The 15,966-nt window shown below is 40.4% G+C and overlaps 1 protein-coding gene across 1 annotated transcript; it reads left to right on the forward strand.

The window, feature by feature from the left end:
* The first annotated feature begins 3,132 nt into the window (after positions 1–3,132).
* Positions 3,133–13,732, forward strand: LOC308290595 (GTP-binding protein 4-like). Its single transcript, XM_080732499.1, has 4 exons — positions 3,133–3,184; positions 5,034–5,203; positions 8,135–8,278; positions 13,582–13,732. Exons 1-3 carry the CDS (start codon positions 3,137–3,139, stop codon positions 8,250–8,252), a joined length of 336 nt encoding a protein of 111 aa, XP_080588625.1. The 5' UTR covers positions 3,133–3,136; the 3' UTR covers positions 8,253–8,278; positions 13,582–13,732.
* Positions 13,733–15,966: the final 2,234 nt, after the last annotated feature.

Genomic DNA, 15,966 nt, shown 5'->3' on the forward strand with positions numbered 1-15,966 from the left:
ATACTAAACAATAGAATCCAATGATGATGTTTAGGTGGTAGGGGGAGCTAAAATAAAATGATTTAAACCTTTTTTTGGATAAAATACAAACGTTGTAATATTACAACAGTGGGCCTTAGAGGGTTAAACTTATTTAACCATGTCCAACAAGCAACCATTAATAAGATCTTAAACAACTAAAAAGTCTAACAGCACAACTTGTATTAGCATTTTTCTAACATGATACATAAGAAATAAAAATTAACTGAAAGTGATACATTTTGCAATACTTACAGAACTTTAGCGTCCTCCACTGGTAAAACGAGTAGAAACTTTTCCCTTCATTCCATACTTCATTGGTTCTCGAAGTGGGGTCCGGGGACCCCCATGGGTCCTTGAGGGAGTTCTAGGGGGTCCCCAGCTAAATGATAGTTAGGAACAAAAGAGCAGTGGTGGAAAAAGTACTCAAATTCTTTACTTTAGTAAAAGTATCAATACTGCAATGTAGATGTACTCCGTTACAAGTAAAAGTCCAGAATTCAAAATGTACTTGAGTAAAATTATGAAAGTATTGGCATCAAATATACTTAAAAGTACCAGATGTAAATGCACAAAATGTTTGAAAATAGCAGATCTACAAGCTCACAACGCTGTAGATTTTTCAAACAACCTTGCTATAAAACATGGCTAAAGTGTTTAATGTGTGTTTTAAAATATTATAACTTACATCCAAAAAGTAACTAGTAAAGTTTTCCCAGATGTAGTGGAGTAGAAGTGAAAGTATTGGAAATTGGAAACACTCAAGTAAAGTACAAATACCTCAAAAGTGTACTTAAGTACAGTACTTGAGTAAATGTACTTAGTTACTTTACACCACTTCACTGGGGAACCAGAAAGGACTAGCGTTTTCGCTATTTCAATAAATAAATAAGCATGCATGGACAAACATATTCATGAACTAGAGCTGTAAAAGTCTTCTCTTAGTTAAGGGGGTCCCTGTTAGGGGTCCGCGGGCTAAAAATAGTCAATTTGGGGGTCCTTGACATGAAATAGTTTGAGAACCAGTGATTAAACCAACAGTAGATCCATATTCCCCTTCATTACGCGGCTATCGTGTTCTCAGTGTTGTTGCCAGATTTTGCTGGAGAAATAAGCAACCGGGTACAGGAAAACAAGCGACTACAGGCCACATGAAGTGACGTAGGCTACTGCACATAGCATAACCATGCAACGGCCCACTGAAACGCTAACGCTTTGAAAATAAAATGCAATCTACACAAGCTCACAACGAAACAAGTAACAATAATTTACAAACTTAACAGAAAAACAAGTCCAACGTCGCTTATAATAAGCGGACATGGCAACACCGGGAGAGAGACGCTGCGGTGATCGGTTTAAAGCCGAACATGACCGAACGTGACCCGAGTTTTACCGAACCTTCAATGCTGTGACGTTACCGTTTACCCGAAGTTTTCCGAACCTCTACCGCTGTGACGTCACCGCGGCATGCGTCGCTCTCATTGGTCCAAGCCGACCGGCCCAAGTTCAAAACCATACACAGGTGCACCGTGCGGTAACCATAGCAACTGAGCAACGGCCCGCGACCGCGACTTTTGGAAAGTACTACGTTCATATTGGATACATATTATTCACTGACATTAACATTTATTAGCCTAATTAAATGTTGTTTAAAATAATAACGTTTGTTGTTAAGCAACAAAACAAGGCAGCAACTGCTTGCTACTAGCTAAGCTAAGCTAAGCTAAGCTAATTTAACAGTTAAATATGACACGACCAAAACCGTCTCCCAGACGAAAATTAACGATCAACTGAAAAATCGACGGTGCTTTGTGGCCTCCGAGGCTAAATTAGACTACGTGTATGCAATGTAAACACTAAACACACAAGCACCACACACACAGAAACCATAAAACGTAATTATTGTGCCGAATTCCTAACAAAAACACAAATAAATAAACCATTTACCTGCATGTTGTGTCCAAAAGTGAATTTCAAGGTTCTAGTCTAGTGGTCAACGAACGTCGGTTGATTCCTACGCTTGGAGGGCCCTCTGCTGGAAAGACAAGCCGTTGCATCATCCATCCCTTTCAGACAAGTTCAAGTTGACGATCGGAGGCGACATCGTTGTTGTGGGGTTGAAACCAAGTCCAAAACCGTTCGTTTTGTATGTATCATTTTAAAAATTATTTAAACTAGTGAAAGAAAATGTGCAGATCTGCTGTTTTCACTACTTTTGTGCGACAGTCAGTCTTGTGTGATGAAGCAGGGCGTTTGGCTATACTTTGCAAAAGAAAGAAAAAAACTCAAAATGTGAAACTTGGAGATATGAGGTTTCTATCCGACAGTGACATTATGTTGTTGATCTCATTATGTTGTTGATGTCCGACGGTGATGATATTGTTGTTGATCAGCTGCTGCCTGCTGCTGGCGCGCCGCCGCCGCTCTGTCCGCTCAACTGCGCGTTCTGATCTGACCACGGGTTTATGTACGCCCTGCGTGGCAGCGCAGAGCCAATCAGCGTGCGCGCGGCTGGCACGCGCTGTCGCGCGTCACGCTCATTGGTCCGCTTGGGTGCGTGTTCTGCGCTTGACGGTCTACATAGCAACCACCGAGCAACGGCGCTGAAACACTTTGAAACGCCTACGTGTATTATATTTTGATTTTATGATGGGGTCATAAAAGTACCGTGCTTAAGTTTACTGTACTCAATTTTTGAGGTATTTGTAATTTGCTTGAGTATTTCCCTTTTTACTTCTGTGCTGCAACCAATGGCTGCAACTCCACTACATCTCAGAGACAAATATTGTACTTTTTTCCCCCAGTTACTATATTAGGCTACTTTGTAGATTTGGATTATTATTACAAAATATACATTAACCACTTCAGCCCTGTATGTATTTCGGCCATTTGAAAATAGCAGATCTACACTACAAGCTTAGCTCACAATGCTTCACAATGTGAGGTATTGTGAGCTTGTAGATCTGCTATTTTCTATATTTTCCAACTATATGTGTTCCACACATTTCCACCAGGAGGCAGTGCAGGGACACTCTTACACCCCGCTCCCCCAGCTCCTCTATCTGTGTTCCGGTCGGAGCAGCACTCCTTCCTTTCCCCAGTGCCGTTGTCTGCTAGTATGGCACTTTATAACTACAAGAAGATTATGGTGGTTCCCACCGCAAAGGTACGTTTTTCACTCACTTTGGCGTTTCGTAACCCGTCGGAGGTGATACCGTTGCTTTGGTTTTGTAATTTAAGTCTTTATGTGGTTTAGAGTAGCCATAAATTATAACTCCGGAGAGGATGCTAATATGCGGAGGTTATGTCTAGCATCCTCTCCGGAGTTATAATTTATGGCTAGGTTTAGAGATGCCTGTGAGTTGTCAGAGCTCAGCTGAGACACAGACACGTGTTGTGATAGCTGATAGCAGTGCAATACTGTGGAAAACAGACACCAGACACGACATTACACAGAATAGTACGTTAGCCAGTAGTTCTCTTTCTGCACCAACAGTGCTAAACTAAGTGTAACTTCAAAGTATTGTGTAGCATCAGCATGCCATGCTGTCTAATGAATATTCACAGACTGAGTGGGAACAGTGGCCTTTGGCTGTGTGTTAAACTGGTAATAGATTGTAGCTATGCTTTAAATCCCCGATCGGGTATTGATGTTGAATTATCTTGTGTATATAATAGCCACACACGTACACAAACAAACATCAATAAAGATCCTGTGGCATGCTAACTGCAAATGGACTCAAACGTTTAATTTTGATCCTCAGTTCAAAATAGTGTTCAAACTGAGTTTCAGTATTGATATAGACTTACAGACTACATTAAATTAAAACGATTAAAAATGAAATTATTACACCAAAATGTGGGTGGCACAGCTGTCTGTCTTTTGTCCACTTATGACTAGTTATCAAGGTTGTACTTTATTGTTACATCTTTTTTCCCTTTTTTTTGTGGCTTCCTAGTAGTTCCTACAGACAATGCAACAGCAGATTGATTGATTGAATTATTTATTAGAAGTTTGCAATAGAAAAAAGTACAGTTTCATGACAAATCACTGGTACAAGGTCAACTAAAAGGAGATCCTAGAAAGCCGAGGCTTATTTCCACAGGAACCACACTTTAAGTATCTCATATAACATTGAAAGACAGACGGATAGAACATAGTACTTTATCTAGGATAATATCAGTTTCAAAAGCATAACATCAAATACAAAGGCAGAAAAAAAAGAAAAAAGGGGGGGGGGGGGCATGGGGGCTTAGTCTTTTTACAAGTCACGGGTAGCAGCTGTCTGAAGGTGACTTTTCATACCAATTTTGAAGGAGGCTAGGGATTTGCTCTCTTTTAAGGCTTGTGGAAGGGCGTTCCACATGTTGATGGTATAGCAGGAGAACGAGTTAGCGCCTTGTTTAGTGTTAAATCTACGTTGATGATGATTAGTGGAGCTGCCTCTGGTGTTGTGATCGTGAACATCCTTGACCTTTAAGAAGTAGTTTGCCAGGTACATGGGTATCTTGGAGGTGTAGTGAATCTTGTACACCAGGCCCATTGCAAGATGCTGTACTCTGTCAGCTACTTTGAGCCACCCCACACTTTCGTGGTGATGATCGGTAAGTTGGGTCTGAGGTGGAAGACCAAGCACAACCCTAATTAGTTTGTTCTGGGCTGTTTGGAGCTAGATAGATAACAATAGCAGAATAATGACATCAAAACGTGAAATGATTTAAAGAAAGGAGTGCAAAAAAGAGCAAAGAGAATTAAAAAGAGCATAACCAATAACCAGGCAATACCAATAACATTTTGGTATATTATATACCAACAGCAGTTATGAGCTCACTCCTATGCTTGCAAAATGTTGGAAAAGTGGAAACTACAGATGTAAACTCCTTTTAAGATTAAATGTAAATCATCTGACCATGACATGAAGTGGTAGCTGCTGTTCAGCATTGCTAGTTGTTTACCGGGGCAGCAACAAGCATCATTGTCACCCATCTAATGCTGCTCTCCTTCCTCCATACAGGATTTCATCGACATGACTATATCTAAAACGCAGCGGAAGACTCCCACAGTGGTGCACAAACATTACCTGGTCCATCGCATTCAACGCTTCTACATGCGCAAAGTCAAATTCATACAGCAGAACTACCATGACAGACTCAGCCAAATCCTCACGACTTCCCCAAGCTGGACGTAAGTTAAATTAAAACACACAAACTCTACTCCTCTCCTTTTTCTACCTTTCATGTGAGTGGTTAAAGGAGTAGTTTACCCCAAAAATAACTTATTTTCTATCGATTACTCACCCCATGGAGACTTGGATTCATGGATATATTTTTGTTTTGTCGCATTCCTAATCCAAAGAGACAGCTTTTTTCGCTATGGAGATCACATTATTGGCAAAGGAATGCAACAAAACCAGAAAATCCATTAATTTTCAGTACAGAAAACATGGACTACAAGTATCTTCGCTGCTTATTACTCAGTAAAATCATAGTGTTAATGGACGGACCCATAAAGGGTCCATTTGGTTCCATTTGTAGACTCCTCTGGCTTAAATTAACATTACAGTAGTGTTGAACTGTTGTTGTTGTAACAAGGATGTCTACAGTATATTTCTGTCTTGCATATTTGTCCACCAGAGGGTGCACACCTTTAAGTTGCGTTTTGTACCATATACAGGTCTATCCCAAAAAATAGAAAAATAGAATAGTGTGTAAAAGTTCATTTTCTTCTGTAATACAATTACATTTTGTGGCGCAAAACCAGCATTACATTGTATTGCTGGTGTTGGTCCACTGTATTAAATTTGTGGTGCAAAACTACTAGTAACTGGTGTACTGACCATGGCGTTACTAGGCTTAACTGACCAGCAAACTGGCCTGACCTGAACCTCACAGAGAATCTGTGTTGTGTTGTCAAGAGGAAGATGAGAGACACATGACTCGACCAAGCAGATGAGCTTAAGCCTCTACAAAGCAAACCTGGGCTTCCGTAACACCTCAGCAGTACCACAGGCTGACCACCTTCATGCCACGCCCCATTGATGAAGACATTTGTTCAAAAGTATTCCAGACCAAGTATTGAGTGCATAAATTAACAAACTTTCAGAAGTTTGATGTTTTGATTTTCATGAGCTGTATGGCATACAAATCTAAATTAAAACAAAAAGGTTTTTTTTCACTGCATGCTCAATGAATCTAGAATTAAAGGACCACCGACCAGTTGTTGCATGCTGAAATACTAAAATATCTAAAAACACAGATTGAACACAATAAAATAACTCAGGATTATGTTGATCGTGTCCCAAACAACAATAAAATAAGATCTGGTTGTCCCCAAGGTGAGGTGGTCCTTTAATGAAAGTTTTAAATTTCTAATTGTATAAAGAAGAAAATTTACTTTTACACAATATTACATTTTTTGGAGATTGACCTAAGAGAACACATTTAGGAAATAGACCCATAACGGCCAACAACTTGCTTTTAAACAGACGCCGCTAACTCAACTCTTGTCTGTTTTGTCTCTCTCCTTGATCCCCAGGTGATGCCCACCCTGATGGAGCTAATGAAAGACCCCAGTGTGAGGGACACCACTGCCTGGACGGTAGGCAGGATCTGTGAGCTGCTGCCCGAGGCGGCCATCAACAAGGTCTACCTGTTCCCCTTGCTGCAGTGTCTGATAGAAGGACTCGGGGCCGAACCCCGAGTGGCCTCAAACGTCTTCTGGGTAAGCAACGCACAACTGTACACTGAACAGGGCTATCACGATGACACGTTTTTAAGTTGAGACAATTAATTGTCACACACACAATGGTGGCATCATGGATGTAAAGCACCACTGTTGCATAGCACCTCTGACCTCTGCCAGTGGCATAGGTTTAGGTTGAATATTCAGCTTAGTCGTGAAGTTACAGCTGCTGTTGTAGTGTGAGACAACCGATGTTACCGAAAGCCTTTCCTGTTCAACAGGGACTAAAAGTAATCGGAATAAAAACTGCCGGTTGCTTTAGGTTTTTGCTGCTGAGATAACAAACATTCCATACATCACAGAAACCACAAGGTGGTCAGTACCTTGTAAGTTTTGTTATAATGAAAAGCTTGTAATGATGATGAGTTGTCTGGTCTATGATGATAAATCATGCACCAAATGCTGAAATTGAGATGTATAACTTAACGATTGTATCTGAGACCAAGACAGTTTTTAGATGTTTACACCAACGCTTCAATGCTTGTGTGAAATGTATTGTCTTAATACCTTGTCTTAAGTGTGCAGGTTACAGAGTATAAAAGTATAAAAATATCTTTAAAGTTCTATGAAATGGACTTGATTATTCTGAGGTATTTTAACTTAGGAACATGTGGAAGAAGAAAAACCTTCAATATAGCTCAGAAAGACTGAAGAAAAACTAAATATGTCATTCCTTCTTAATCCCATGTTGCAGGTACATGTTGCTTGAGTGTGTGAAGTTGTAGACCCACAGTTATGGCATATTTGAAACTATAATGAATCTTATGTTAATTTGAATGCCGGCTAACTATAGAAGTGCATTGAAGACCAAATAAGTATTCACTAAACAATCCCTCAGGCCTAATGGTCCAGGCGCATACCACATAGGCATTGCCACATAGGCATTGATAACTGACGGCGTCGCCGGTTCAATTCCCGATCCGGACGGCCTTTGCCGCGTGTCGCTCCCCATCTCTCCCCCCATTTCCTGTCAGCCTACTGTCCCATCCAATAAAGGCATAAAAAACCCAAAAACAAATCTTTAAAAAAAAGAGTAATCACAAACTGGAAAATTACCTAGCATTCACAAGACTTGACTGACTTGAAGTGAGTTTGCCGATGCAAGGAATTTGAATCTGTTAGTTATGCAACCATAACACATTATTTAATGCATCGGGCATTACAGAATTGTTAAAGATTTACAGCAAAACAAACAATAGTTTTTAAATTAAAATGGGGAAATGCTGGTCCCTAATTGTACAGGGAGCACATGATTCTGCTGAGAACAGAAGCCATTGCTCTGCACTGATGGGAGTATGCATGCTGAAATGTAAGAAGTTTTGGCAGGAAGCTATACATAATCCAAATGAATGAATCGTTGTTTTCCTCCTCCAGGTGTTCTCCAGTCTGGCGGAGGCCGCCTACGAGGCCACGGACACAGCTGACGACTAGGAAGAGCCAGCCACGTACTGCCTGTCTTCCTCCTTCGAAATCATCGTACAGAAACTGCTAGAGACCACAGACAGGTCAGACAGACGGGTCAGACAAACTCCCATACAAAAACAAACTTTTTTCCAGTTTTCTCAACCATTTCCTGTTAACCTCATGCTTTAAAGGGGCAGGTCACCCAAAATACTAAAAATAGAGACAAAAACAAACAAAACATAATTCTTTAACTCATCGGATGCCCACGTGGTGTCAACCTCTTTGATGTCGCTGGAGGCCCATCGACGCGTTTGACGCGTTGTACAGTATTTACAGTAACAATATTAAGATATTGGAGGTGGTCTGGCATGCCTTGCTCGTTGACAATGACTCAAGATGTACTTGATAATAGGCCTACTGCCGACCATTTTCCAAAACGTACAAAGTTAAATTATAATGCATGAAAATCAACGTCCTGGGCTTCTTGAACTTTAGTCAGTTGGCTTGACACTGATGTTTGTGTCTCTACCTGCTGGTGGCGCTATAACAAGCCAATGTGAAAAGGGTAGCATTTGTTCCTTGACATAGTGGGAATATGTATGGCAAATTACACGGTAATCGCAAGCCGTGTTGATGATTTGAGGCATTGTGTTCAAAAACTGAGCAATCCTGCAAACTTTGGAAGCTAATATTAGCCAATCAGGATGGAATATGAAATATCAGACGGATCAGACTTGATCACATGACTATAGAGATACTGTGTACTGATTTGTTATTTTTGGAGAAAATCTGAAGGAATAATATCCAAAAGAATGTTTTACATAAGTCGGCCCAAAGGTGGCGCTATAAAAGGCTGATGTGAAAGAAGGAACATTGTCCAATCCCACCGGAAGATCTCCTAAACCACTTTAGGGCACTATCAGACTGGGAGGTGCAAATGAGCCCAATACCAGAGATTGACGCTGAAACACATCCCCATGATGATGGTGTTCTAAATGTTAGGTTTACAGAGCAGGAAATCAAGGAAGTTGTTTCTAAATTAAAATCGGGCAAGGCAGCAGGAATTGACCAAGTTCTGAACGAGTACATAAAAAGCACAGCAAACATATTCATGCCACTATATGTATCCTTGTTTAATAAGATTCTTGACTCTGGTATCTTCCCTGAGGATTGGACGCATGGTCTGATTGTACCAATTTTCAAGAAGAAAGGAAATATTGATGATTGTAATAATTATAGAGGCATTACGCTTCTGAGTTGCTTGGGCAAACTGTTTACAAATATACTAAATACAAGACTGACTAACTTCTGTGAGAATAGCTCTATCCTGAGTGAAAATCAGGCAGGATTCAGGAAAAACTACTCCACTACTGACCATATTTTTGTCCTGAAGCATATTATTGATCTAGTATGCTTTAAGAAGAAGAGACTATTCTGTACCTTTATAGATTACAGCAAGGCATTTGATACAGTTTGGAGGGATGCCCTCTGGTATAAAATGTCAAAAGTAGGTATCAAGGGTAAATTTATGGAAGTTGTAAGGAATATGTACGAAAATGTTAAATCATGTGTTTTTGTGAATGGTTTAAAGTCAGAGTTCTTTGTAAGTCTAGCAGGAGTCAGACAGGGAGAAAATCTGTCGCCATTACTGTTTTCGTTATTTATTAATGATCTAGAGGATTACCTTATACGCAATGGCTGCCAGACCATCAAGTTTGATGATGCAACTATTGACAGCTACTTCCAGCTTATGTTACTGCTGTACGCAGACGACACGATTGTCATGTCTAATACAAAGGAGGGACTACAGAAGGCAATAGATCAGATGTGTGGTTTCTGTGAAAAGTGGAAATTGAAAATGAATAGTGAAAAAACAAAGGTTACAGTTTTTGGAAACAGAAAAGCAGACACCAGAAATTTGAAGTTTGACTGTAATGGAGAAAATCTAGAGGTTGTCCATAGTTTTAAATATCTTGGAGTCACCATGAACTATAATGGTTCATTTAAGATTGCTATTGAAGAGTTGAACAAGCAGGCCTCACGTGCCATGTACTCCCTCCTCAGTAAATGTAGAACCTTTAATCTACCAGTAAATGTTGCATTAGACCTCTTCGACAAGCTGGTTTCGCCAGTTATGTTGTACGCTTGTGAAGTATGGGGGTTTGAAAAAATTGAAAGATTAGAAAAGTTACATCTTAAATTCCTCAAATACATTTTAAAAGTAAAAACAAATACCTGTAGTAACATGGTGTATGGAGAGCTGGGGAGATACCCAATTAGTATTTCAGCTAAAATGAGACTTATCGGATACTGGGCCAGGCTGATTGAAGGCAAAGAGAGTAAACTGAGCAGAATAATGTACAACTGTCTGCTTAACCTGTTTAATACAGGCGTATATGTATCACCATGGGTCTCCCAGGTCAAGCGGATACTGGATGACTGTGGTTTGTCCTATATCTGGCTGTCCCAGAAGTGCAACCTTAATTGGTTGAAACTAACGGTCGAACAAAGGATGAAAGTTTTTTGCAAAAGTGGAAAAGTGAACTTAACAGCATGACATCATGTGACATTTATGTGGAGTTTAAACAAGAGTTTAAATTGGAAAAATACCTGCTGTGTGAAAATCCTAACTATCGACGGGCCATTTGTAATTTCAGATTAAATAACACAAGAATACCAAAGGTTACTGGCAGATATAAAGGGTTGGAAAGAAGCCAGAGGTTTTGTAATTTGTGTAATGACAACAGAGTTGGGGATGAGTTCCATGTATTGTTTGAGTGCAAGAACTCTAGCATAGTGAATTGCAGAAAAAAATACTTGCCGAAGTTTTACTTAAACCAGCCATCTTTGTGGAAACTGATATTATTACTACAAAACGACAAGCCCAAAGTTATTTGTAAACTGGGTGCTTTCCTAAAGAGTGTTATACCCTTGTTCAAATAATGTTTGCCATGCCCACTTTTTGCTACGTCTGTTTGAATATTGTATTATACTGTTATGTATTGTATACTGTATGTATATACGGTAATCTGTGCTCCATACCATGTGATCATGGTCGTGAGTAAATAAATGATGATGATGATGAAAAATGCAGGGAAAGGGTTTTCCTTGGCCTCTAGGGAGTGCGCTTACAAAGTTTGAAACTGATCGGTGGAGTTATAGGTAAAACCACAAATCGGCCTGTTATAGCGCCACCATGAGGCTGATTTAAAAAGTTTGAAGTGGCATTTCTTCCTCAACCTAGTGGGAACGTGTGTGCCCAATTTCATGATAATTGCACTTTGCGTTTGGGATTTGAAGCATTTTCTTCAAAACGGCTCAATCCTACAAACTTTGGAAGCCAATCTTAGCCAATCAGGATGGAATATGCAAAATCGGACAGATCCGTGTCGATCACATGATTGTCGAGATACTGCCTACCGATTTGAGACAAAATCTGTAAGAGTAGTGTACAGAAATGTGTTTTGCGAACATCGGCCTCATGGTGGCGCTAGAACCATGAATTGGCATCCAGGGAGTGTGTGTGTGCTCCATTTTATTCTCTTCATTTCTTTGATGATGACTTTTCCAAAGGATGAAGCCATGCATCAGATTTTACACCTGAACGATGGCAGCAGCTCTGTCTGGCAGAAATCCTCCCTCTGCTGCTGTCGTGGTAGCATTTGAGCATCTGTGCTGTGACACCATTTCCTGTCTTAACGATATTAACATCCTGCCCCCCCCCCCCCTCTCTCTCTCTCTCTCCCTCTCCAGTCCCACATTCAGAGCACCTCAGACAGAATCCAGTTCAACGATCTGCAGTCGTTACTGTGCTACTCTACAGGTCAGAATACACACACTACTGTCCTCTCCCCTTCTCTAGTGTTGCAACGTGCAAAATTACATTTATTTTGGATCCAGTTGACTTGACATTTGAATGGCCATTAATTGAGGTGCACAACTTTTTAGTTTGTGCCTTTTTTCTGTGAATTTTGATTTTCAGCTCATGTAAACAAGCTGTTGGTACTAGAACCATGAAAAAAACTAGAATACCTGGGGCCACATGTATGAAAGTTTGCACAGAATCCTGGGTTCCTTTCTGGGTTCCCGTGCCAACAGCTGTGATTGGCATCGTTACCAACATCCAGAGATTTTCTTTTATTCGTAATTATTTGCACCAGCAAGGAAAGTGCATTGAACGTTGAACCTAAGAGAAATGTCTAATTAATTCAACTATAATTGGTGATAAAGTAATGAATTCATATTTGACCTTGAGTTGAAGACTCAAGACAATTTAAAACGGATGAATGTTGCTATGCAAGCCAATTTTATTGTACCAAAACACACTGCCTAAAAGTCTGCATACACTGCCCGCAGAATATGTGGACAGATATGAGTAAATCAGGCTGCTATTGAATATTGTACATTTCAGTTTTACACAGTGAATGGTGCCTGTTTTTCACCAGTTCTGAAATGTAACTATGCATGTCATCAAAATATGACATACTTTACAATGCTCATTTGAACACCAGTAAAATGATAGAAACCGCGTAAGTGTGTATGGTCTATGATGATAAACCATGCACCACGCTGAAGCCTGATGTATAACCCTTTACCACTATCTGAGACCTATACTCACTTTTTCCCACGGGCTCTGCAATCAAGCTGTGCAGAATGCAATGTATTTCCAAGTCAGCGAAATGTGCCTTGAGTCGAATACACCAAAAAGTTTGAACTTTAATGTTGCTATTACATTTTTATTGAACTCGGAACAAAGACTATTATACTTGTTCATGCACCATCTGATGTCAAGTTTCCCTTTGTGTAGATAGTTTCTCATAATCCTTATCCGTTCACCATTGATAGTTGGAGGAGTTATTATTATTATTTTTTTTATCTGCCAGATTGAATAGGCAAATGGTCCCATCTGCAGTATTCAACAAATCAATTTAAATATGAAAGATTCAGTTAAATGTTGTCATGTGCCAGCTGTTTTGACTGGTTTTGGTTTATTGATATATACATTTGATTGTGTTCATGGAAGTTTTAACCGGATTTGAAAAGTGCGTTCTAAGCAGCTATTGTTGTTGGTTGGTATTACAAAACCAAAATCTTACAATGTAATCTATCGGTGGTTTTGGACTGGTACATGAGCCCGCTGTGACGTTGCTTTGCAGAATGTACTTCGTAAGCTACAGCACCAGGATGCCCTGCAGATCTCGGATGTGGTGATGGATTGCGATAGCAGATCTACAAGCTTGCAGCGCGCTGTAAGCTTGTATATCTGCTATTCTTCAATAGTTAAAGCATAAAATAATGGTTAAAGTGGTTCTAATCAAACGCGACGAGGGCGGCGTTCCGGCTCTTAAGGGGTTAAGTAATCCCTGACTCCATGTTGAGAGGCAGTGGAGGCTTGACGACTTGTTTTGATTTCTCAGATGGAGAGGAAGGTGAAGAAGATGATGAAGAAGTCCCAGCAGAAAGGCATGAACATGGAAGAAAGGCGACCGACACATCTTCAACCTCAAACCCAAACAACTCCTGGCTGGGAAGAGGAAATCTGGTACCAACGACCGCAGATAAACACCTCCCCCCCAACCTTGTCCCTGTACGGTCAGGCTCTGGAGAATCACTTCTGTACCAAGACACCTACGTATGTCTTTTTTTCCTTTCCCTCATTCAGAGTTTCAGACCCAGCTCTTGTCCCAAGAAAGCGGAACCTATGCGGCATGTTTGACATTCTTCCTGATAGTCCAGGCAATCTAGCGTTTTACGACAAAGTAATTGTAACATAATTTTTTTCTTCACAGACCTTTTCTATAAGGTCTCCAGAACAACATACTAAAAGTCCTAAGAAATCCTAGTTGCGGAAATATGTTTAATTGGCACCAATCCAAGAAATCCACCCAGGAGGAAAATACCCAGAAAAATATTTTTTTTCTGGGTATTTAAGGAGGATGTGGGGGGTCTAACTAAGGGTGTGTCATGATGCTGAATCCATTGCAGGCATTTGTTTTGCACCAAAAACATTCCGTGGGCTAGAAATGGCCTCAGAAAACAATACACGTATGGGTGAGTATTCATGTTAGTCGGAGGCCTTAGGGTTTTTTTTCTCGTGCTAATCAGTCTAAAAGTGCAAAATTTTGCACAGATGTAGCTCAGGGCATGCTCTAATGATTTAGCTAGGGTGCCCGAGTCGGCGACCTTCGGGGTCACCACAGCACCCACAAAACTCTGACTCATCACTTTTCATCACTAAAGTCGATGGGAGCCCAACTTGATTTGGCCGCTGTGGCGCGACCCCAAATGTCGCAGACTCGGGCGCCCTAGCTAAATCATTAGAGCATGCCCTGAGCTACATCTGTGCAAAATTTTGCACTTTTAGACTGATTAGCACGAGTAAAAAAAACCCTAAGGCCTCCGACTAACATGAATTCTCACCCATACGTGTATTGTTTTCTGAGGCCATTTCTAGCCCACGGAAGGTTTTTTGTGCAAAAAAATGCCTGCAATGGATTCGGCATCATGACAAACCCCTAGTTAGACCCCTCAGATCCTCCTTAAATACCCAGAAAAAAAAAGTATTTTTCTGGGTATTTTCCTCCATGGTGGATTTCTTGGATTGGTGCCAATTAAACATATTTCCGCAACTAGGATTTCTTAGGACTTTTAGTATGTTGTTCTGGAGACCTTATAGAAAAGGTCTGTGAAGAAAAAAATTCTGTTACAATTACTTTGTGTTTTGGTTCCAAAATGAGCTAGTTTGCTTGGACTATGAGGGGCGTTGTACAATATGAGTGATGTTGGGGTGTCGGCTATGGAGGGCCGTGGCAACATCACTACACAACAGAGCAGCGGTTCTCTACTCTGGTCCTGGGGACACGGAGTGCGTCTGATTTGCTGCCAAATCTGGGAGTAAGTTAGACCAGGGACACCAGATGAAGGCAGTGAACTAGCTGTAGAATATAAGATTGTCTGTGTCCTCTGGGCTGGGGTTGAGAACAGATGGAAAACCGTAGAACCTTTCTTCCAGTAACAGCTTAAGGCCTATGTACTTCGTTTTACAGAAAATAGCGAATGTAGCTGATTACAGTGGTTAATCTAATTTTTTGTTGCGTAATAGCTTTGTTTAATTTACCAATCAAATACAATGCCTTCTAACTTATAACTGAAATTCATCAGTAATGTTTGCTGACCGGGTTCCCACGGTCATGAAATTCCTGGAAATATTTTTAAATTAGAAAAATATTTTTCCAGTGCTGGAAAAGTTTTGGAATTGATCAAGGGTCCTGGAAGGTCCTGGAAAAAATGTCTAAGTATTGTTTTTGGTTAGATTTTGTTAACTCATTTTGTCATTTACTGCCACCATAAATCGACTTTGAGGGTTCCCTGCAACGATTTTCTTACCTTTTGATGTGGGCACGTGTGTGTCCATCGTGCACGATCCGCATGCACGCCACGGTTCGTTTTCGGCGTGCATGCTTTATTTTTGCTACACTGCCTGTCTTTGGACATTGCACATAGGAGTAACAGACTTGTTATTAAGCTGAATGATTGTTATATAGTCCTGGGAATTGGTTTAAATATTCTGGAAAAGTTTTGGAATTTGTAAAAATGTGTGGGAACCCTGTGCTGAAGTGGTACATGATAAAGTGGTGGTTGATGGATGTTTCCAGCACACCAAATGTCTTCTGCAATATGACTCTACATCTGGGAAGTCAATAAATATCTTAACTAAAATGACTGCTTGTGTCTCTCAACATTGTCCTACAAAGGTTTGCTATTTGTGTGGTTTTACAAGTCAGGAATGATGAGGATTTAAT

This window comes from Nannobrachium achirus (genome assembly GCF_963921795.1).
Source record: "Nannobrachium achirus genome assembly, chromosome: 9".
Taxonomy (NCBI): Eukaryota; Metazoa; Chordata; class Actinopteri; order Myctophiformes; family Myctophidae; genus Nannobrachium; species Nannobrachium achirus.